The 24,952-nt window shown below is 37.6% G+C and overlaps 1 protein-coding gene and 1 long non-coding RNA gene across 5 annotated transcripts in view; both read right to left on the bottom strand.

Annotated features, from left to right (window-relative positions):
• LOC126369650 (disks large homolog 2-like) overlaps positions 1-24,952 on the bottom strand; it is a 69,884-nt gene that overhangs the window by 43,420 nt on the left and 1,512 nt on the right. For 3 of the 4 annotated variants that reach the window (XM_050014194.1, XM_050014197.1, XM_050014196.1), the window contains exon 2: positions 15,544-16,121. In XM_050014194.1, the coding sequence (XP_049870151.1) occupies positions 15,544-15,856 (313 nt within the window). In that variant the 5' untranslated portion in view covers positions 15,857-16,121. The remainder of the gene's footprint in view (positions 1-15,543; positions 16,122-24,952) is intronic. The other variant, XM_050014195.1, reaches the window with a different exon arrangement.
• Positions 2,488-3,263, bottom strand: LOC126369752 (uncharacterized). The gene is made up of 2 exons (XR_007566765.1): positions 3,058-3,263; positions 2,488-2,822 (listed from the first exon to the last, which is right to left on the bottom strand). It is a non-coding gene; the product is annotated as an uncharacterized LOC126369752 (long non-coding RNA).

Genomic DNA, 24,952 nt, shown 5'->3' with positions numbered 1-24,952 from the left:
GCATTCTCCGTGCGCTGCCATACTTTAAGGATTACGTCGACAAATGAATGTCTTTCCTTGAACAGAGATAGAAACGGAATGACTTTAAATTGCGATGTAAGTCTTTAGATCAATTGTAGAACGGGTGAATACACACAGTTCATAATAGCAATGACCTACGCTGTTAATCTGTTTGAGGTTGTAATAACACCCATTCACTCCGTTAGATCCCTTTACTCCCTTAATTATACATACAGCAACCCGCCCCGGCTTCGCTCGGGTGTAATACTGGGGAAATACGACATCACATTAAAAACCTTAATAATAACAGTATTTCTCCACTATTAAATAGATATTATTATACATATAAACCTTCCTCTTGAATCCCTCTATCTGTTAAAAAATACCGCATCAAAATCCGTTGCGTAGTTTTAAAGATTTAAGCGTACATAGGGATATAGGGACAGAAAAAGCGACTTTGTTTTGTATTATCTAGTGATACGCAGTCGGGTAAAAAGACTCAAACAAGAAAATAAGTAGGTATGTTTCTCTGAAATTCTTCCGAATATTTTCTGAACATTCGGAACAATTTTAGAGAAACATACCTATTTCAAACTTTGTAGAGCGCGATTTTTCCGTGGTCAGTTTTTACATAGTTTTTAAACTTATAATCTTTATTAATTTACAATAACTGTCTGAAATCTATAAAGTATTATTTTATTTAAGGACTTCTAGAAGCATTCGCAAATGCTTTCGCATAAGCTTGTAACGGCATAATGTTTTGCTCTCACCACTACATTCAAGGCCCAACCCTCGGTGTTCATTCCTTAACCCCAGTAATTTCGAGCTTCACGACGGTCCGTATTTTAATCTAGGTAACTACGCAGGGCGTGATGAAATGAGTCTCAACACCCGACGAGTGAAGGCGTCGACATCTCTTCAAATAAATCGAGTGTGTCGCCTTAAGAGAAAGATTACTTCGTACCTGAGTTTCTGTTAAGGAGAATACAGACATTGCCAGGCATGTGCCTCGTACAGTCATGAGCAATATCATGTACCCACTTTAGAACCCTGTCGCACTATCATATTTGACATTCATGAGACTGATGCAACAACATGATCAAAAAGTTAATGTGACATGGTTTCAAAGTGTATACATAGTAGTACTCGTGACCGTACGCCATGTGCTGCGCACTGTATTTTTATTTCAGGCAACATAAGCCCATGCCTATATCCCAATTGGAGTAGTCAAAGGTACATACAGCAGGTAAAGGTACTATTAACTAAGTACTCACGCCTCAACGAGCTTTCTGTTAGACCAACGTGATGGTTATTGGTGAGCCGTATCCCCATCTATGATGGTCGAGGCAACTGTGTTAGTGAAAAATGTTACGCATATGCATATGTTATACGTGTCTAGCATATGCTTCATCAAAAATATGAAGGAGAAGTGAGGCGCGCGGGGGACATTTGTCATAATGTATGTATTCGAATTAACGATTGTTGGTTTACATACATTATTATACAGAACGACCAGTTCAGGACGATTAGTGACTATATTTCAATAAAGATAACATTTTATAATAGTCTCAATGCGCGGTAAGAATTAGACATCTCAAAGTACGTACGCCAGTATTGCGAGGTTATTAACATAGTGATGTATCAGTTGATATTAGGTCGATCGATTCTTTTCCATCTAACAGAACATAATTATAGTCATGCCTGCATCCCTATCGAGTCATGCTCTCTTGATATTCGTTTAGATATAATAAATTTAAATAAAAATAAATTTGAACAACTTTTGATACGAAGTGTAAATATTGATGATGGACACCAGGATACAATTAGCCTGATACCAGCGTTGATGTCTGCATTGATCTCACATCTCACACGACAAAAGATAAACGATTTTTCTAAGCTAGGAGCTTCTCAGGTCTTATTTGGTGTACTTTATCACTGTTGGAGGCGATGGTAGCTCTGGTAAATGAAACTCTTCGAGATGTTGTTCAAGTGGACTGTAGTGAATTAAAACTAGGAAATTATTTACATAAGTTAACAAGATAAGAAAACATGCCTCCTCGGCAAATTCCGTGGTGTAAGTCCCGTAATATCGCCATAACAAATAATATTACAGTAAAAATATATGACTTTGATGTAGCCAACAAGCACTGCTACCAATAAGGTTTAGTATGATGAAACATTGCTGTTACAGGTGATCGTCGCATAATGTCTGTATCCCTTTCGCACCTGAGATTTTTTTTGTTCAGTTTGAAAAAAATAATGACAAAAATTAATTAAATGTAACGCACAGATAACTATAAAAATAGTGAAAAAAATCTAAGTGCAATCATCATTTAGAAAAACGGGTATCACGTTCGTGAGTTCTAGGTCTCAATTCTACCAATTCATGAACGTGCGTTTGTCTATTATGTGTAAAATTATAATGGTAATGGACTTTAAACTACTTCTCAATTAGTATTATTTTTAAATAGAAGTAAAAGCAACACATTTTAAATCAAAATCAACTATTTATTGTACTTAACACTTAACAAGGTACATTATATCACAGTTCTGTGAACCAATTAATATTATTATTGGGATTATTCAGAAAACTTTTTATTTTTCGTGCGCCCACGCGACTTCGTTGTTACTTTTCTCCAGAAGTTTGAAACAAATTCTGACAAAGTAAACCCAGGGCCAGTGGACAATGGACAGCGGCCGTGTACGGGGTAGTCTACACGTGATAATCCCATACACCGGTAAAAATCTTCGTCCAAGTACAGATCAGAACGGAAATTGTTCTTGAAGCAGTTCGAGGACGAGATCATCTGTTAATTGCATTCCTGAAATATCATTAATTTTATGAGAAATAACACAAATCATGATCGTGAGTTGGACAATTGCAACCTGGACCTCACGGGCGTGCGTTACAAAATTTAGGTCAACATTTAGAAGCAAATGCGACAACTAGTGTAGAACTTTTGTTTTCTAAAGTTAGTTTATAATCCTAGCTAACTAATTTTGCAAAAAAAGCAGTGTAAAAACAAAAAAAAACATCAAAATTGTAATATTACTTACGCCGTCCGGTCGCGGGGTCATGGAACGTGGCCATGTTGACGTTTGCCACGACGCAACTGATTCCAATTTGAACCACAACGCGTTTCTATTGGTTATTCGATGAACGCACGATCGAGCGAGCTCGGTTTGGGCCGGATAAACAGACTTCGCGCCAAAATACGAATTTTCAAAGTGGGAACTCACGATCGTATCAACCAGGTGCGAAAGGGGTATAGGTAATAAGTTTGTAATATTAGTAAGGACATAACCACAGTCTGTTTTAATGACGTGTCCAACTAAACGCGTTACAATACAATACAATACAAATACACTTTATTGCACCAAACTAAAAATAAATAATTACAAAAAGTCTCTTAATTAAGTACATGGCAAATGGCGGCCTTATCGCTTAAAGCGATTTCTTCCAGGCAACCATAAGGTGAGGTAAAATGTAAAAAATAATAATTGAAAGATTGCGGGTACAAACTATAAGTACAACTTATTACCAGTAAAGTACAATTTCACCAATAAAATACATGCAAATAAATATGCGCGTTCTATGTTTCGTATTGGTTCCAAATCCAGCTTCTCTTTGGAAGCACACAGGCAAACGGTTGTAACAGAACACAGTTGCTCGTAGTACAGAAGTGTTGACTATATATAGTCGTAACGACTATTGTACAGGGTGGCCCAGAAGTTCACGTTCAAAATGGAAAATTAGATACAGGGGCTCATTGGCTACCAGAAATACCCCTATGTATGTTCAACGATGATTAACGGTTTAAGAGATATGACCTTCATTTCCTTCAAATCTCTGTCTATCTTGCAATTTTCAAGGGCCAATTGCTTACTTATTTTCCCCAAATAAGGGTACTTTTTTAATGATGTTTCTAAAAGCCTATTAAATGCAGCAGATTTTAGAAATACTTTCAGGGTTCATAACAATCTCATGTGTTATTATTCTTTCGCGACGTTTTAACATCTATAACAATTTTGGTCGAATCCTCACTTTGACTGCCAAAACCTTATTTATCTTTGATTTGGAAGTTTTTATTATTTTAGCTAGTGGTCCACTTCTTTGGAAATAGGTATGTAGTAAAATAAAATAATTATTATGAACGAGACAGCGACAAAATAATGGTTTCTGAAGTAAGGTACTATAATATATAATCTTGGAAAAAGTAGAAAATGAGTCAAATCTCCTAAACCGTAAATAATCGTTGAACATACATGGGGGTTTCAAGTAGCCAATGAGCCCCTCTGTCTATTTTTTTGTTTTGAACGTGAACCTCTGAGCTACCCTCTATAGTGTTACTCAGGGCGTAATGAAATTAGACTCAACACCCTTTTAATGAAGACGTCTACGTTTCTTCAAATAAATCAAGTTTGTCGCCTTAAGAGGATTACTCAGTACCCGAGCATCGTTGGGACATTGTTTCTGAAGGTAGAAATTGCTAGAATACCTTCCGTAACTTGTGATACAACTTTCAGGACTGAAAGTGATAACGTTCGGTGAGCGCATGTTTCGAGACAGAAAATTTTGTGAAGTTAGTAACAGTATAGGTCGGTAGTGAAACGCGAGATCCGCTGATGTAATGTTACATTAACAATACATTATTATTACGATACTAGTATAAGGGACGTCTAATGTTACGTACCGTAATTGAATGGAAGCTGTATACTATTACAGTGGAAAGGAATTGAACTACAGGTGAATATATTATGTTATAAAATATACTTCTTATAAAAAATAATTAAACACTTATAAATGTTCAACAAAAACACCAGTTTGATTAAATTTGAAATTAGAACATTACCTAACACTTAAAAATCTTTTACTCAATGCCCTTGATTTTTAACATAGTTCCTAACACTAGTATTATAATATTATATGAAATATAAACTTTCAATGTGTTTCAATAGATCGATTTTTGTTGAGAACTGTACATAAACGACTTCAATCACGTTTATCTTCCGACGCATAATGTCTTTAAAACCGACAAATTCAGATGACTTGGTTCTATAAAGATAGTCAGGTGCGAAATGCGTACCCGATCAAGCAAATATTTCCAATTGGATCTTACTTTTAGTACAGATTTATTGATCGACACTGTTTTTCACTTAGGGAAAGCTTCGAGGGACCTTCATACGCATGAGGAGATTGAAGGGCGTTTAGGTGAGCAGTGCTTTACTGTTATGCGTACCTATATATTACTTTTTTTTTGACGTGACTTATTGTAGATTTGCCGCAGATGGCATTAACTACTTGGCCGGACAAATGGGGAGCGCTGAAGGCTCTCACCCGGTACAACGTTTAAGACAACAGGCCTGAGGGTGCCCAGTTGGGCGCGAACCTCGGCTCAGGGCGTCGTCTGAGAGGAAAAAATATTTGAAAGAATTAATCGACCCTAGTGGGTCGATAGCGATAAGCGCTGAATGAGGGATTATATATGACTGATAAGCATAGCTTAAGCTTACGTCTATATCCCGATTGGGGTGGTTAGTGGTACATCCGTCGCAAGATGAAGTACCGAGCTGGCTGTGAGCCGTATCACCGTCTATAATTGTCGAGGGAACTGTGTTAATGAAAACTTCATTTAAAATAAATTAAAAAGTCATTGGTGAAAGTCTGGTACCGGGATTCGAACCGGCACTCACCGTTTGAGAAGCAAGCCGGCCACCCACAGGAGCACAGTGTCTACTGAGAAAGGTTTTTGTAAACACGATTCAACCGTGGTTTGATGCCTTAAGATGCTCAGTGAGAGGTCCCAATGACGATGCTATAAGCCTAAAGGTATCTTGTCCTAAAGGTGCCCGATTAATGAACATTAAGTGTTCCATTACTTCAGTACCTACGATCAGTTATAGATGACAAGAAAAAATCAGGTCAAGAGCGAGTCTAACGCGCGCAGCGAGGATTCCGTACTAATTGATATAAAATTAACAAAAAATAATCTAACGCTGGAAAAAACTTTGCCGTTGAAAAACTATTGTCTCCTTACATGGACAAAGATCGCGATAACTTTATTAACTGCAAAAAAGTTTGTAATCACAAAAATATATTAATCAGAAATCAGAATCATTTAGGTATTCAACGTAATTATCGTGGATAAACTTGTTGAAGATCAATGTAACATTTTTGAATTTACGTCATTTCGCAAGTTGTTATGGCTGAGGAGACGAAATGACAAGAAACTGCAACAGCAACACATCTTTTAAATCAATGAGGGTACATTACAAGCTTAACTAGAGGAACACATTCAATACCAGACATTTTTATCATTAATCTTATAATTAGATTTTTTTCATAAAGTAAGCTTCACGTGAGATTTAATTTTATTTTCCAACTAATTTAAAATATTATCTGGTATTTTATTGTAAAAACGTATACATAACCCCAAAAAAGATGAATTTAATTTACTTAATCTAGAATTTTGAATAGCATTTTTTTGTTTTTTTTTTTTTTGTTGTGATGTAACAACAAATTCACAAACAGGATTCTAGAATCACGTACGCGTTGATTCCACTGCTAAATGTTAGAAGTTAAGGTATCTTTGGAATGCGTTGATTTAGATACCAATTTTTTTATAGCTTCATAGGACCGTTGACATGATATATATTCCTGGATATTAATTTGAACCTCATAACTCCACACATTCCCGAGAAAAGGGTCTTCACAGACAGACTGGTTGACGGACAACAGAATGATACTATAGGTGTTCCATTTTTAATTTTGATGTTAGGAACCCTAGAAATATTTTATTGGTGATTGAAAAATAATATCTATCCCTGAATTAACTCTTATTGGTAAAAGCTAGTTCATACATACTCAACTCGCGTTCGTAATCCCTAATCTAAAAGACACACATTCACAACATTTTAATAGCGATAATAACAGATAATCCAACATCTGTTTACACGACGATTGCTTTAACTCTGATTAACGACGTCTGTAATTAAACTATAGCCAAGGTTGATATTGCGATTCATTTATTCTAGTTCTCAATCTTTATATCGATCAAAATATTTGCATAAACTTACTTTAGTTAACCCCATTTCCTTAGCTTAAATAACAGCCATTTTGCTTTAGGGTTCCGTACCAAAATGGTAAAAAGGAAGGATGTCGCAAATTACCATCTCGGGAACTACTTCTGCTATCGACTTGAAATTTGGAATATTTGTAAGTAGATAGTGCTTGTAAAGCAATATTACAAATAGAAAAGAATCCCCGTTTTTTTTATTCTTGATTCATCCCCTCATTTTATACGTTTACCTTTTGACACGATATTAATATCCGAATATTAATTTTTCAAACCGTTTGTTTTTAGAATCCTTATGGAACATTTATTAAAAAACAAGAAAAAACAAATAAGAAATTCCGTTACAGTTCTATTTTTGCCTCAAACCATGAATATTGAGAAATTCCTCCACTAACCCGCAGGCTGCAGTGGAAAAGGATGGTATCTGTACCAAATACTCTCATAAACTATTAATATGTCTTTTGCCTTTAGTGTGTCTGTATGTAAACTTGTTAATTTTGTTGAACTAGTAAGAAAATAATAAACAAAATTTGAATCGCAGTTTTTTTTCAACTTTTCCAATAGATGATTTAAATTGGTTAATATATTGTTTACTTGTTGATTGATAATACTATATTCTTGTTAATACTATTTATAATATCTACATGTATATTTTTTTCCCTTTCATATTTTTTGTACCTATTGCAGCGTAATTTTGCTGCAGCGCAATCTTTTTGCTTATCAAGTTTTCTTTTTCTGGCTGTTTGGACGTATGCTATATTTAAAATTTGAAATATGAATTTGTCTCCATGGTTTGTTTGTTTGTTTCTTGACATTTGAGAGATATTCTTTGTGGCTGACTGTTGGTTTTCTTGTATTTTATCTGGAAAATCTAATTTAATGTTCTGTATGTGTTTTTAAATGTGCTGTTTTAATTGTGAAACGTAAAACGTAATTTCTGGTGATATAATTATAGTATTTCATTTTCCCTGGTAAGTTTGTGTTGGTTTGTTCTTCTTTCTTCCTTTTTCCCTTTCTTTCTTTCACATCACTTTTCTATTTTATTATTTATCTTTGTAGATAAGGGAAATCCCCTTGGGTTTTGGTTTTAACCTGGAGCTACATCGGGTGCGAAGCCGCCCCATCCCCACGGATTCTATATATGATTCGAGTTGCAACTTCGAAGTCGCTACGATCGCTCCGACTCTGCGGTTCCTGTCACTTGCCGCTACCCGTTTCCTGACCCGAAGCTGCATCGCTTCGACGGTCCCTACGTGACGGACGAGTCGACGGAATAACTACGGCTGCGGAGAACCAAATTGTTTTTGTGTTCCATTTATATTCCAGAACCTTTTTTTTAAATATTATTTCCGCTATTTGTGAATATTTATTTAGGAAGCCTTTTCAAAATTCTTAAAGCCCCGCGCGGCATCGTTTCAGTGTTTGGTATTCCTTTTGGCATATTAATCTTTAAAAACTTTCGTTGATCAACGGAGGTTCGATTCCCTTTTTTACCGTTATTACCTTTTAACTATGTTCATGTTAATTTATAATAATTTAAATTACTTAAACTGCATTTCCCAATAAATTAATTTAATTGTTAGCGAGTTCCTCCTTTTTATCGCTACATTTTTGGCGCCCGAACAAAAGTAATTATTTCATCATAATTCGTATCTTTTTTGTTCCCTTTTTTGCGGTAGGGCTCGATCTCGAGCTATAAAAAAGTTTATTTTGTTTTCTTTGTATTGTGTTTGTGTTTTCTAAGTGGCGTATTTGTCCAGTTTGCAACGTGTATTTTCTTTTTCATCTTTTATCCACTTTCGATTTCATTACACGATGGCTCAGAGTGCGCCAGTATCACCACGCCAGGGAGGTTCGGTACTTGACGATGCCACCGTTATTCCCGGTAGCTTCATTTTGCCTTTAGTCAGTTCCCCGAAACCCAAGAAGCAGATCCACCAATATGCGCAGTTTTCAGATTCTTGTCATCCTAAAGATTTTCGTCTCCACAAGTGGAATTTGTGTTATGATGGCACAACCTGCATCAGAGAGTTTCTGATAACCCTTGAGGAATATAAGGAAGCCAGAGGGGTACCCGATGACGTAGTCCTAAAGAGGTTCCACGAACTTCTGTCGGGTACTGCTCTGAAGTATTATCGCAAGGTCCGTAATTCCTTGAGTTCATTTTCTGATCTCAAAAATATATTGCTCAAGACCTTTGATACTCCGGACTACAATTTCCACACCGAGCGTCGTCTCCGCAATTTGAAGCAAGTCGAGCATCAATCGATCCGCGACTTCGTAATTGACATTCGCGACCTCAACAGCAAACTACAACGTCCAATTCCTGACCAAGATCTTCTTAATATCATTAAGCACAATGTCCATTCCCGCTATTCACCTTGTCTCGCCACGAACAGGATTTGTGACCTTGAAACTTTAGTTGACATCTTGACCAACTTTGAGTCGTATTATCAACCTCCGCAATGCCATAAGGTCGTTTCTCCAATCAGCACCGCGACTCCTTCGTCCTCCACCGTGTGCCCGAAGTGCAATCAAATAGGTCATCCCTATAGGTACTGTCCTAATGTTCAAGGGAAGATTTGTTTTCGTTGCAAGAAACCTGGAGTTATTACGGCCAATTGTCCTGTTTGTAACGAACCAAAAAACTCATAAACCACCGGGGTCGTTCTGGTTGTTCCCAGTCGATTTCCCCGGTGCTCAATTCTAATACGCGTGATAATCGTCTTTTTATTGATATTTTTATTTTTAATCGTCGTTTGAGAGCCCTTCTTGATTCAGGCGCTCAGACTTCTCTTTTAAGCGCGAAACTCGCGCGTGAAATCGGCATTCCTTTTGATGGTTGTTTTTCTGGTACTCCGGTCGTTTCTGCTAATAACGCGCCGATTACCATTTTAGGGTCAGCCACCCTTACTGTCTCTTTTAATGGCCGTGATTGCTTGCATAAGTTTTTGATCGCTGAATCAATCACGTCTGATATTATTCTCGGTATTGAGTTTTGGGACAAATTCGGTCTCACCTCTATTTTCAGTGCTGCCTTTAATGAGAAAGTAGCAGGCAACTTGTTCGTTCCTAACGGTTCCTTTTCAGGACCGGTTTGTATTAATGAAGTTTCTTATCCTCGGGTCGATCTTTCCCCGGAACAAGAGAAGGTTCTTGCTGAAGTTATTGTTGAATACGGCGAGATTTCTTCGGACAAGATTGGTTTAGGGAAGACTACGTGGTTGTCGCATAAGATTAATACCGTCGGCTCTCCTATTAAACAACGTTATTATCCTCTTTCTCCAACCAAGCTTCAGATCCTTAACGAGGAGATAGATAAGATGCTTGAGGCAGGTGTCATACGTCCCTCTCGTTCTCCTTGGGCCAGCCCAGTCGTGATGGTTACCAAAAAGGACGGTAGCGTTCGTTTCTGCGTTGATAGTCGCAAGCTGAATAGCGTTACAGTTCGGGACTCTTATCCGCTTCCCCGCATTCAAGATATTTTAGATAATCTGCGTGGTGCGAAGTACATGACGTCGCTCGATTTTCGTAGTGCTTTTTGGCAGATCTCACTTGCTGATTCGGAAAGTTGTGAAAAAACCGCCTTCATTGTTCCTCAACGTGGTCTTTTCGAGTTTGTACGTATGCCTTTTGGACTTACTAACGCCGCTTCGGAGATGCAGCGTCTAACTGACCTTATCGTAAATTACGAATTCACTAATACAAGCGAGAACTGTGTTTTCGGCTATGTCGACGATTTGATTATTGTTTCCAAAGATTTTGATAGCCATATTTCTTTATTACGTCGCGTTTTGCACCGTTTAAAAGAAGCTGGTCTTTCTATCAACTTAAAGAAGTGTGAGTTTTGTCGTAAAGAAATTAAATATTTGGGCTATATTGTGAATGAGAATGGTCTTCAAACTGACCCCCAAAAACTTGAAGCTATCAAAGATTATCCCACTCCGTGTTCAGCGAAAGCTCTTAGGGCATTTTTAGGTATGTGTTCTTATTATAGACGGTTTGTTAATGGTTTTTCTTCAATAATTGCTCCGTTAACGGCATTGTTAGGGAAAAGGAAAGGTCGAGATCCTATCGATTGGAATCCTCAAGCTGATGCCGCTTTTAACAGGTTAAAAGAATCTATGATTAATACCCCTTTGATCACATGTCCCGATTTTACTAAACCCTTCATTCTCCAGTGCGATGCCTCATCTGTCGGTCTTGGTTCAGTTCTTTCCCAAAGTATTGATGGTACTGAACGTCCGATTGCCTATTATTCCAGGTTGTTTTCTAAAGCTGAACGCAATTACAGTACCACGGAGCGCGAACTTCTTGCGGTTCTCGAATCTATTAAGCATTTTCGCTGTTATCTTGACGGAATGAAGTTTACTATAATTACTGATCATATTGCACTTAAATGGTTACTGACTTTGGATAACCCCACGGGCCGTTTAGCTCGTTGGGCAACGATAATTTCTCAATACAATTTCGAAATTGTTCATCGTAAGGGTGCTCTCAACGTTGTGCCGGACGCTCTGTCCCGAATGCATATTAATCTCATATCATTTAATGAAGGTATCGAGCGTACCAGTGATCCGTTTTATAAAAAGGTGTATCAGGGTGTTCGTTCCTCTCCTCAGATGTTCCCGGCTTACTCTATCGTGGATGGAGTTCTGTTACGACGTGTTGCTCTCTCTTCACCGCTTCAGAAGAACCCTTGGAGAGTCGTTTTGCCTCGTGAAAAGGTTGAGGAAGCTGTCTCGGAAGCTCATTCTAGTTATCCTTCCATACACCCTGGTGTTATGAAAACGTACCTGAAGTTACGTGAAAATTATTATTGGCAAAATATGTATAAGGATGTTGTTCGGATCTTAGGTCTGTGTGAGGTCTGTAAAGCCCATAAGATCGCCAATTGCCAGCCCCGTGGTCAAATGTTGTTCCCAAGGAGTGTTAATTCCCCGCTTCATAGTATCTCGATCGATTTAATTGGTCCATTATCTTGTGCGTATTATGGCTATAGATATATCTTGTCCGTTGTGGATATATTTTCAAAATATGTATGGCTTTTCAGCCTTAAGAGAGTTGATGCTAAAGGTGTTTGTCGCTTTTTAGAGTCTGACATTTTTCATGTTTTTGGCGTTCCACATCAGGTTCTATGTGACAATGCTACGGTTTTCCGCAGTCATTATTTTCGCGATTTTCTTATTAAATATGGAATAGACAACCCTACTTATACCCCTTATTATTCTCCTCAAGCTAATGTGGTTGAACGATATAATCAGAGCGTGGTTACCTGCCTTAGTATTCTTGTGCAAGATAATCATCGCAGTTGGGCTCGTATGTTGCCGAGAGTTAAGCTGTACCTCAACTCTTGTATCAATCTAGCTACTTCATTCACTCCCAATTTCCTCATGTTTGGTAGGGAAATCTCATTTCATGCCGTACCTGTTAATTGTGACCAGACTCAAGACACTGATTTAGTCGAGAGTCGGGCAAGGCATGCAGCTAACCTTTCCCATTTGAGTGATGTTTTTTCTAAAGTAGCAGATAATTTGGCTTGCTCCTTTTTAGCTAACTCCAGACGCTATAACTCCCATAGATCATCGCCAGTCCTCACTGTCGGTGATATCGTTTGGAGAAGAAATTTTGCTCGTTCTTCCGAGGATGAATTCCGCTGCGGAAAATTGTCTCCGCGTTTTATTCGCGCTTCAGTACTCCAAGTGGTTTCACGACAAGTTTACGTCCTGCGTGATATGGATACTGGACACGTTGGCACGTATCACATTAAAGACATTATGAAATAAATTTACATTTAAATCCCTTCCTTCCGCCCGCGAAGTCTCACCTTTTTTTCTTTTCTGTGGCGGTGGTGCTTCGCGGAGTTATATTCATTCGTCCCTTAACCTTTGTTTTTTTTCCGTAATTTATTCTCCTTGGACCATCATAGTCATTATCATGCATGTTGTTTGTCATCACCATTGTCACCTATTGCCATGTCATGTTTTTGAACACCTGACACATTATGACGTGTCAGGGTGTTGGATTTTTACGTCACGCTGACTATGTTTTTGGAAGCGTCGACCCCATTTTGTATTCGACACATGCGTGTTTATTTTCGCATGTTACTTATTTTAAACTTTGTGTATTTTTGTAAACACTTTGCTTATTTGCTGTTCTTGCTTTCTTTTCTGCTTTCTTTGTCTAGGCTTAGAACCGGTCCGTTTTGGTTTTAAGTCTGCGTTGGCGCGTTCGCGACGTGTCCAACTTAGTTTTAGGTGCGTTCCTTGTTTGTTTACTCTTTCAAGGTTTTCTTGTAGTTGACCGCTTTGTAATAGTGACTGTGGTATTCAATCTGGGATCGTTTAGTTTTATCTTGTTATTGTTGCTTCGTTTTATTTCATTCTTGTCGTTCTCATTTCACTTCATTTCATTTCACATCTACCTTAACCTTTTTTTTCTTCTATTTCGTTTTAGCTTTACCTTTGATCATGTCTGCCGTTCCTACCTCCTCGTTTACACCTTCCACCGTTCTTGCGTTTTACTTCATCTGGTCTTCCAGGTTTCTATTCTTCTCTGGAAGGGGGATGACTGCAGCGTAATTTTGCTGCAGCGCAATCTTTTTGCTTATCAAGTTTTCTTTTTCTGGCTGTTTGGACGTATGCTATATTTAAAATTTGAAATATGAATTTGTCTCCATGGTTTGTTTGTTTGTTTCTTGACATTTGAGAGATATTCTTTGTGGCTGACTGTTGGTTTTCTTGTATTTTATCTGGAAAATCTAATTTAATGTTCTGTATGTGTTTTTAAATGTGCTGTTTTAATTGTGAAACGTAAAACGTAATTTCTGGTGATATAATTATAGTATTTCATTTTCCCTGGTAAGTTTGTGTTGGTTTGTTCTTCTTTCTTCCTTTTTCCCTTTCTTTCTTTCACATCACTTTTCTATTTTATTATTTATCTTTGTAGATAAGGGAAATCCCCTTGGGTTTTGGTTTTAACCTGGAGCTACATCGGGTGCGAAGCCGCCCCATCCCCACGGATTCTATATATGATTCGAGTTGCAACTTCGAAGTCGCTACGATCGCTCCGACTCTGCGGTTCCTGTCACTTGCCGCTACCCGTTTCCTGACCCGAAGCTGCATCGCTTCGACGGTCCCTACGTGACGGACGAGTCGACGGAATAACTACGGCTGCGGAGAACCAAATTGTTTTTGTGTTCCATTTATATTCCAGAACCTTTTTTTTAAATATTATTTCCGCTATTTGTGAATATTTATTTAGGAAGCCTTTTCAAAATTCTTAAAGCCCCGCGCGGCATCGTTTCAGTGTTTGGTATTCCTTTTGGCATATTAATCTTTAAAAACTTTCGTTGATCAACGGAGGTTCGATTCCCTTTTTTACCGTTATTACCTTTTAACTATGTTCATGTTAATTTATAATAATTTAAATTACTTAAACTGCATTTCCCAATAAATTAATTTAATTGTTAGCGAGTTCCTCCTTTTTATCGCTACACTATGAATACACAGTCACGACCAAAGTTATCCCTTTCACCCACACACAGTAGGGCTTATTACCAATTGACTTCTCCGTCATGTACATCTATTGTCCCTTTCTTTCGTTTTTCGTACACGTGTAAGTACTCTAATTATTTCGTAGTATAAACAAAAAAATAAAAGGAAATTGTTTTTCGGTCACCAACTTCTGCTAAGTAAGCTGCTTCCCAATATTCACGTTTAATTTCAGTTCAAGGAATAGGTTTTAATAATAAAATATTAAGAATATCACAACTCCTGGGAAACTACAAGATATTTTAACGAGATGATTGATTTCTCAACTGGAAATATTACGGAGGTATCAGAGAGCTTTATTCTTTGTGCCGGGTCGACCTTTATAGAACCAGGGGTGTGTGAAGTGAAGTGTCGATGGGATCAATGGGATGGGAGCGAAGACCCCGTGACTATTTTGTGACAGTCAAAGATAAAGCGTGATAAAGCATTATATCACTAATATTACTACCATTTTATATATTACCACCATTTTGTATATTTCACAGAACAGCAAAATAATGGAATATTCTACATTAGTTTGGATTTCTTTTTCAATTTAATTTTAAAACCTTCAAGTCTAGTGTTAATATGTAATGCTAGTGTCTAATACCCTAGCTCACATCTACACAAGTGAGATGTGGTTAATTACGAATCTATATTCTCTTCATCACTAATTTAAGAGCCACGCTCTTGTCGGTGTAGCATTCCTCTCCATGCTACTTTTTAGGGAAAATAGGGCAGTGGTTTCCCCCTTACCTTCCGCCCCGGAATACTCTGTCTGACGCGAGTGGGATGGCGCCCGAAGTAGTAATATATTTCATGCCATTCAAAACATGAATGTAATAATAAAAATGTTTCGGGGCAATATTCGATTGTGCACTGAAATTATGAATAGTTATAATCTTACACAAAAATACATCGGTAGGTATACTTACATTCCTCAGAGATTTGCAGCTCGATCTTATCGAGATCTTCTTCATCATCGAAATCGGTCTGCACGGTGACGTCACGCGTGTAGGTATCGAGCGCGACGACGTCGAATGTTGCATGTTGCGGGCTCGCGCGCGGCGAGCGCGGCAGACTGCCGCCCGCGCCCCCCGCGCCCCCCGCGGCCCCCGCCGCGGCCCTCCCCGCCGCCGCCGCCGCGCCCGCGTCGCTGCGCGCGCGTTTGCAGGCCGCGCAGCCGCACAGCGAGCCGCGCACGCGCAGCAGCCACACTAGCCCGAACAGCGCCATCCATGTGGTCATGCTTCCACGCCCACCACCATCACACACTCTACCACCGACTGTCACTGTCCACACTCGACTCCACCGTTTCTTCTGAACAATTGTTCCACTTTAATGACATCGTTTTGGACAGACTACTGTTCACTCGTCTCTAACATTTAGAGAATCGAAGCTTTAGCTGAGCGAATTCAATTATTTAGTAGTAGAAAATACAGCATTAAGTCTGGGGTTTATCACTTTTGCACATTTTTATTTAACCTACTATCGCACAAACACACCAGTTTAGCTATAAAGAGGCAGATCAACGTATTAGGAAACCTCAGAATGAATTTGCGAAATAAATAATACAAGCGAGAAGTACATTAGTGAAGTTATGAAGTAGGCACGCGACCGAGGCGGATGTGTTTCAGTGGCGGGAGGAAGGACTCGATGAAATGATAAATGGCAGCAATAAATTGCAGCCCCAAATATAAATGGCAGCCCTTAGGTGAAGGACCCATGAAAAATATCAATTCGTCACAAATGATCCTCGAAATAATAATTCTCCCTTGGGGATAAATTAAAACGGAAACGAGACTGTTATACGAGTTATCATATTTCAGGGTTCCACTGGTCTGCGATTTTCGACACGTAATCTTTTGAAATTTGGGGAGATGGGATTTCTGAACGCAAACAAAACATAAGGAATGAAATAGGACAAATTGGAAACATAATTATGAGAGAAAGACGCGGAAAAAGACAGTCAGACTACAAAGAATCCTATTAATTTCTAAACCGGGACAAAGAGCCTCAAAACTGTAGCGTTTCTTTGTACAAACGTCGCGGCAATTTAGGCAAACAAGCGCCATCACAGCTATTCTTATGAGATTCCGTTGTTGTTTTTCGTTCTTTATTTGAAGTTCGCTGGGAAGCCATTGTTTTTTATCGTCGCTCTACTATCCGCAAAGGGATTTATTCTGCATAATCCTCTAGATGTTGAATATTAATAACTTTTCTCGATTAAAGGCTCGTAATTTATTCGTTATGGAGAAGTCCACGATAGATATTCCGAATGATAAATGTTACTACTGCAGAAATCCACTTGGCTACTTGATCCTCTATTACTGTTATTCAAGCATGCCTCATATAATGATGTTTACGTCTTTGTTTGTTCTCAAGAAAGTAATGTCTATTTTGAATTATGTTATAGAAAGTGTGGTCTAAAAACAGAATGAACTTATAATTTTGGAATTAGCTCCTTAACTGCTTGAAAATCTCCAGTAGGAGGAAATACAAAAGATTAGACAGATAAAATCAAGAGACCGTAGCTCGCAGTGACTGTACAATGGTTGCTTCTCTGAGCGTATCCGCGTATCTCCCCTCCGGCGGATTGTGTTGAATTTCAACTGAAATATTAAATTTACGTGCCTACCCGCCAGCCATTAGGTACTCCACACACAGACAGACCAGTAAAACGCTATTGTTGATGATTCAGAAAATTTTAGAATAAAGAAGAATCGACATTAAAGCAAAATCGAGATAAACGTTAATTAAAATGTCAAATGTCGAGTTGTTAATTCGCAATATTATAATAGTAAATAATTCAAATATTATGCGTTTTATAACATTTCGAATATGTGAGGGAGAATTATTTTATAAATATTTATATTTAAATATTTATATTTATGAAATAAATAATTTAAATATATAAATATTATATTTATGAAATAAATATAAATATTTATGAAATAATTCCAAACAAAATCATTATGCGGCTACAAAGGTAGCTTTATGCTTTAGAAGTATACAATAAATTTATGAGTGTGCAACACCGTAATGTTGCATTCGACATTTAATTTCAGTTAATGCTATTTAATTATTTGGCTTTTTCCATCGTCATAATTGGCGCGTGCATATCCAGTTACTGATATTGGATTATTGTGGTCAGTAAACCCCTAGCTAGCTACTGATAAAAACAATAGTTGAGTTTTATAATAATATGGAACACAGGTCGTGCCGAGGTTATTCTTGCAGCTTCTTTTTCACGGCTATACAGATTGTGGAAAGATGCAGTAGTTTTAGGCGGATGAGACGTTTGTTATGTAAAAGTGACTAAACTATATATTTTTGAATTTGAATACAAAACAAATAAATTTGTTTGCGTATCTACATTTGAATATTAAGGGTTAGAACTATCAGTTCATAAAAATATGCTTAGGTACATATAGATGTATTTTATCAAAATTGGCTTTACTTAGCACTTTGGACTTCAAAATAAAATTTTTCATAACCTGTATAGCTGGGGAAAGAAGTGGCAAAAAACCCCTACTGCAGCACTTACTGGTCTCTACTGTCTCATATTTTATTACCGACTTCAAAAAAGGAGGAGGTTCTCAATTCGACCGTATATTTTTTTTTTTTTTTTTTTTTTTTTTTTTTTTATGTTTGTTCGGGCATATCTTCGTCGTATATGAACCGATTTTGATAATTCTTTTTTTGTTTGAAAGGAGATGTACCCAAGGGGGTCCCATGTCAAGGAAGTCAGGATCTGATGATGGAAGACCAGAGAAATCGAGGGGAATTTTCAAAAATCGTAGGAGCGACTAGTGCGTTTGTAAAGTCATATTGATCGGATCGCTCTTTAGGCTTCGGGAAAACTTCCCGACCTTCGAAAACTGGTCAGCATCAGGGAGACACCCTATGGCCTGGCAAAACTATACAACCTGGAGCAATTTTTCTTTCACGAAACGTATTTAAATCTTGATCAAATCCAAACGCCGGTGCAAAAAAACAAAATGGCGGAAAAAAAAGATGGCCGCCATATAAAATTTTGTCGATTTTAGAAGAAGCCCCTTTGGGTAAAAATAATGTATGGGGCGCTTACTCAAAACGTCATGTAGAGTACGGAAATACTTTCTGGTCACCAAAAACTGCTCCGCATCAGAGAGATACTCTACGGCCTGGCAAAACTATCGCACGTGAACCAATATTTCTTTCAGAGCACTTATTTAAATCTTGGTCAAATTCCATAGCGCGTGAAAAAAAAACAAAATGGCGGAAAAACAAGATGGCCGCCATAGACAATTTAGTTTTTTCAGAAAATGTCTCGGGGTATAAAATATATATCGGGGTTGTGATCGGATCGTCATGTTAAGTATGGAAATACTTCCCGATTTTCGAAAACTGCTCCGCATCAGGGTGACACCCTACGGCCTGGCGAAACTATCGCACCTGAACCAATTTTTCTTTCACGAAACCTATTTAAATCTTGGTCGAATTTAATGGCCGGTGAAAAAAATACAAAATGGCGAAAAAACAAGATGGCCGCCATACAAAATTTTGTTTTTCCAGAAAATGTCTTGGGGTTAAAAATGATGTATAGGGGTGTGATCGGAACGTCATCTTTGAAAACTGCTCCCAATCAGGGAGACATCCTACGGCCTGGCAAACCTATTGCACCTGGATTTTGTTTGTTTCCACGACACCCATTTAAATCTTGGTCAAATTCTGTCACCGGTGAAAAAAAACAAAATGGCGGAAAAACAAGATGGCCGCCATACGAAGAGGGACAGTTTCGAATAAACAGGACACGCGAGCTGCTTTAGCAGCGAGCGAACCACGCGAAATCTACTGTATCTATATGTGTGCGTGAGTGTGTATGATAGCAGCTTCCACTGACAACCACATGTGTGTATGTGTGTGTGTGTGTGTGTGTGTGTGTGTGTGTGTGCGCGTGTGTGTGTGTGTGTGTGTGTGTGTGTGTGTGTCTCTGTGTGTGCGTGTGTCTGTGTGTGTGCGTGTGTCTGTGTGTGTGCGTGTGTCTGTGTGTGTGCGTGTGTACGTGCGCGTGTGCTCGTGTGCGTGTGCGCGTGTGTGAGTGTGTGTGTGTGTGTGTGTGTGTAAACATGTTCATCAATAATAATTGTGATCACTACTAATCATATATTATTATATACAGGGTGTTAGTGACATCGTAACGAAAACTTTGAGGGGTGATTGAGGCCATGATTCTGAGATGATATCAAGTGGAATTTTCCGTCGCAAAAGTATGGAATTGAAAATAATTAAAAAAAATACAAAAATTTTCAGGATGATTCAGACTGAAAATTCCACTTGATATCAACTCAGAATCATGGTCGGAAACATCCCCCTCAGTATTCGTTACGGTGTCACTAACACCCATACCTACTTGTATGGCTACCGTATGTACTTGTGTGGGGTGTAAGTGACATCTAACACCCTGTATCAATATAAATCAGAAAATCTGTCTGTCTGCATCCTTGCTCAGTCTAACCATCACTTAAAATCGTAAAATAAAATAAAATTTTTAACAAAAAAAAACCGACTTCAAACGCAAAACTAAAAAGCAATAAATAAATTTACTTCGCACAAAGTAATTAGTACGTATTTTCAATTAGTTAATTATTTTATAATTCTGAAGTCGGTGCCAAGTAAATGCTACAACAACCCTACTACAATATCAAATTACTATGTACACACAATATTGTTTAATACCTATATCAAAGCAATTACAAAACAATGTCAAACAAAAAATTACAAAACAATCAGTATTGAAAAATATATGAATCGGTACTTCGTTGTAGCATTTCCTTGGCACCGGCTTCAGAATTATAAAATAATTAACTAATTGAAAATACGTACTAATTACTTTGTGCGAAGTAAATTTATTTATTGCTTTTTAGTTTTGCGTTTGAAGTCGGTTTTTTCCATTTGAATTTATGATAGTGTTCAAAAGCAGTCATAATTTACTCTTATAATTATTGTTATAATAGGTAATAAATTTTAGTAGAACAACACGGCCTCTGCGGTTCAGTGGTTGAGGGTTGGGCTCACGATCCGGTGGGGACATATCACGAAAAACACTTTGTGATCCTAAGTTTGGTGAGGGCATTATAAGCTGATCACCTGGTTGTCTGGTGCTTCGAAAGCCACGTTAAGCCGTTGGCCCGGTTACTACCTACTTACTGATGTAAGTGAGTAGTCGTTACATGAGTCGTGTCAGGGGCCTTTGGCGGCTCAATAATAACCCTCACACTAGGGTTGATGAGGTTGGTAATCCACCACACAACCAACCCGATAGAAGAAAAAGAACAAAACTAGTACAGATTTTACATTCAAACATGGACCTTTTTATCTTCATCTGTCAGATTATGTCACCATAACGTTGAGGCCAAAGCTACTTCTGTGGATACAGAAGGGCTGAAAATTACCCCCGAGTCTGAAGGCCAAACCGACCGCAGGACTGCGGGCAGTGGCTTAGATAACACGATTTGTCAGAACTTTAGGTCTATATTATGAATATCTGAATCCAACATAACCTTTGCCGGAGTTTCACCAATCTTTTGCTATTTCAATATATTTTCAAGTACGTACTTTGTAACTACTAGCAAAATCTGAGTTATTCCCAACGGTTGCATTGGATCTACTACTGGAACACATATGACCTTATTATCATCACCTGTCATAATTATCATAACGATGTGAACAAACTACTAGAGAAACAGATTTGCCTGCTTTTATACAGGATGATAGTAACATCGTAACGAATACTGAGGGGGAAGATTCAGATCATGATTCTGAGTTAATATCAAGTGGAATTTTTCGTCGCAAATATCATGACTTTATTATTTTTTTGTTTTTTTTCAATTCTATACTTTTGCGAAAGAAAATCCCACTTGATATTAACTCAGAATAATGAGCTCAATCTCAAGCGCGGGACCGATCGTCTTGGAGATCCTTGGGGGAGGCCTATGCCCAGCAGTGGGCGTCGTACGGCTAATGATGAATGAGCTCAATCATTCCTCTTAGTATTCGTTACGATGTCACTTACACCCCGTAAAAGTACGTACAGGTAGCCATACAAGTAGGTACGGGTGTTAGTGACAGCTTAATAAATACTGAGGGGGATGATTCAGACCATGATTCTGAGTTGATATCAAGTGGAATTTTCTGTCGGAAAATTCATGAAGTTTTTGGTGTATTTTTAAATTAATTTCAGTTTTATACTTTTGCGATGGAAAATTCCACTTGATATCAACTCAGAAATGACTCTGCGTTGATACCAAATGGAATTTTCCACACATATTTTTTGTCTAAAACATGAGGTTTAGACCATCCCTAAAAATTTTCGTTACGATGGCACTAACACTTAAACTAACACTAAAAGAAAAACCTTCTCGATCTACACAGCAGAAAGGACTAGAAGCATGAAATTTTGGAAAAATATAAAATGATGTAAGTAACTACTAATAGTTCGGAATTTTTGAAATTTAATTGGCATGTCTAAGTCAAAGGGAATCAGGTTTGTATGAAGTTCAAACCGACAAAGTCGTGGGCGTAAAGCTAGTTCTGAGTATTTGTAGCGAATATAACCGTCGTTGGATATTCACCGAATTAATTTGACGTGCGAATTGATGAAATGATTTCCTTCTATATTCAATGGAACGTTAACTGTTTTCATTTATGGATACTCAATAGTAACGACGAACACGTTCAGAAGTTTAAATTAATAATGTCGATCAAAAGGTATTTGGCTGTGTAATTACGAAGCTTGTTGCGAGTTCAGTTACGTTTATTGTGATGGGAGGAATCTTAGATTTAAATTAACTATAGTTGATTTTTAGTTATTATTTGTTGCACCATCTCGCATAGATTAGTTCATCATCATCTCCCTAGCCCGTATTTCACAGGGTCCGCTTTACCTAACCTGAAGAATTGACAGGTCCAGTTTTTTACAGAAACGACTGCCTGTTTGACCCTCGAAGAAATTTCTTTACGGCAATAAGGCCGTCCAACTGTCTGTGTGTTAATTTTATGTTAATATTTGTGCAATAATTTGATTTGATTTTACATTCGCATGGTAGCAAAGTCCACAAAAATAACTGCACCTATTTTATGTATAAATAGGGACTGATTTCGGAATTCGGTCAATCCCCTATCTATGCTTTTCTAGAAAATGCCAAGACTTTCTGATTGTTAGTCAGAGTTATAGGCGATACATATAAATTTTAAAGAGCATGTTAAAATCGGAGAATAAGTATCGAATTTGAGTTCTATCATAATTATTTAATAATGACCTTGAATATTTTGCTGGGCAATATGCAAAGGTGAAAAATAAGAACGTATATTTGTCTCTCTAGTAAAGGACCGATGCCTCCCAAAGGCAATGCCTTCTATTTGTATACAGGTTGTTAGTGACATCGTAATGAATACGAATGCTGGAAAATTCTACTTGATATATTATTAGAATAATGAGCTGAATCATCCCTCTCAGTATTCGTTACGATGTCATTAACCCTGTATATACATTTGTAATAATTTACTACCCTCAGGTATTTGCATACTTTACCGCGATGATTCTCTGTAGAAGAATGTAATATAATTATTGAAAATGAGGATGAAGAAATGAAGAAAGTGTGGATTGTGTGAAAAAGGATATGTGTGTGAAAGGTGTGAGTGCGACTTAGGGGACATCTCGCTCCAGTCTTAAACTGGGCCCAGGGGCGAGTTTGCCCTTTTCTAATTTGATAATGGGTAACTGGGCCCACTATGATTCGGTTGATGTTGGGACGATTACACCATTGAAGATGACGACTGACAGAAATGAATGGAAGAAGAAAACACGTTGGGCCGACCACACCTAGAGAGGAATAGGGGCAGGAGGACAAGGACATTAAAAAAATGAGGATGACGTCTAATGCCCTTGACCCTTCCGGGTCTCATCGCGGTGGATAGACTTACAATTAACCAGAAAACAACTTGCAGTCACTCTTTGGTCTGGGCCAAAGTTTATCTTGCAGCTACACAGCTTTAGCTGTACCGGTTGAGAAGTATTGCTAGTGATATTGCTGTTCACAAATCATAGTACATACATACGTACTACGTAATTAGTGATGTCAATTGTCTTTAAACTCATTATAATGTATTTTCTTATTATTTTCTTAATGTACGGAGCGGATGAAGGATGATCGAATTGCGAAATGAAATGAAATGAAATGAAATGAAATGAAATGAAATGAAATGAAATGAAATGAAATGAAATGAAATGAAATGAAATGAAATGAAATGAAATGAAATGAAATGAAATGAAATGAAATGAAATGAAATGAAATGAAATGAAATGAAATGAAATGAAATGAAATGAAATGAAATGAAATGAAATGAAATGAAATGAAATGAAATGAAATGAAATGAAATGAAATGAAATGAAATGAAATGAAATGAAATTTATTGTCATAAATGTGGTAAGTATATCGATGTAAGTAAATCTTATAGCGCTCAGCACATTTAGTCATGTTGTGACATACAATAATAACTACTAAAAAATATTACAAAAACACTTATCTATATAAAAAAAGAAAGAAAAGGAAAAAAAAAACCTATTTATAAACTGAAAAACTCACTTATGCTATAAAACTGCTTCCCCTTTAACCACTTTTTGAGTTGGGATCTAAACTTTAGATGGGGTAGCTCTTTAATATAGGACGGAATGGCGTTATATGTTCTCACACACATAGAATGACAATTTTTATAATAAACTGTAGTTCTAGGAGTAAACTCCTGTCTTAGTTTATTTGGATTTCTAAGATTTAGCCCATGGATCTCCCCTGATGTCTTAAACAAATCTTTGTGTGTGTGTGCAAAGAGAGCCAGTTCATATATGTACATTGAAGGAAGCGTCAGGATTAGGAGAAGGAAAGCGGTAAGTATATAAAGCGAAAATTGATAGTAGGGCTGGCAGAGGAAGACTGAGAAGGACTTACATTGACCAAATTTGAGATGCCCTTAGAAAAGGTTTAGTACGATCTACTCTTAACCGGCGTGCGAGTATGAAGCGATTGATGAATGTGGTCAAAGCAAGAGAAGTGTGTCAGGATCGAAGCAAATGGAATTCCATAGTCTCTGCTTACCCCGGTGGGAAATAGGCGTGAGTTTATGTATGTATGTATTTATAGACATTATAACTAAGTCCCTATTATTTTATTTAGCTGTTGCATTCTTTGTAGACAGAATATACTGATCTACCTTATTTTAAAACCATCTAATAGGGAACTGTGTTGTACTACAATAAATATTTTCTGATTCTGATTCTGTATACATTATCAGTTCCGCTCAACC

The sequence above is a fragment of the Pectinophora gossypiella genome, chromosome 9 (assembly GCF_024362695.1).
Source record: "Pectinophora gossypiella chromosome 9, ilPecGoss1.1, whole genome shotgun sequence".
Taxonomy (NCBI): Eukaryota; Metazoa; Arthropoda; class Insecta; order Lepidoptera; family Gelechiidae; genus Pectinophora; species Pectinophora gossypiella.
Note: the sequence above shows the minus strand (reverse complement) of the source record. Positions and strands in the feature narration are given on the sequence as shown.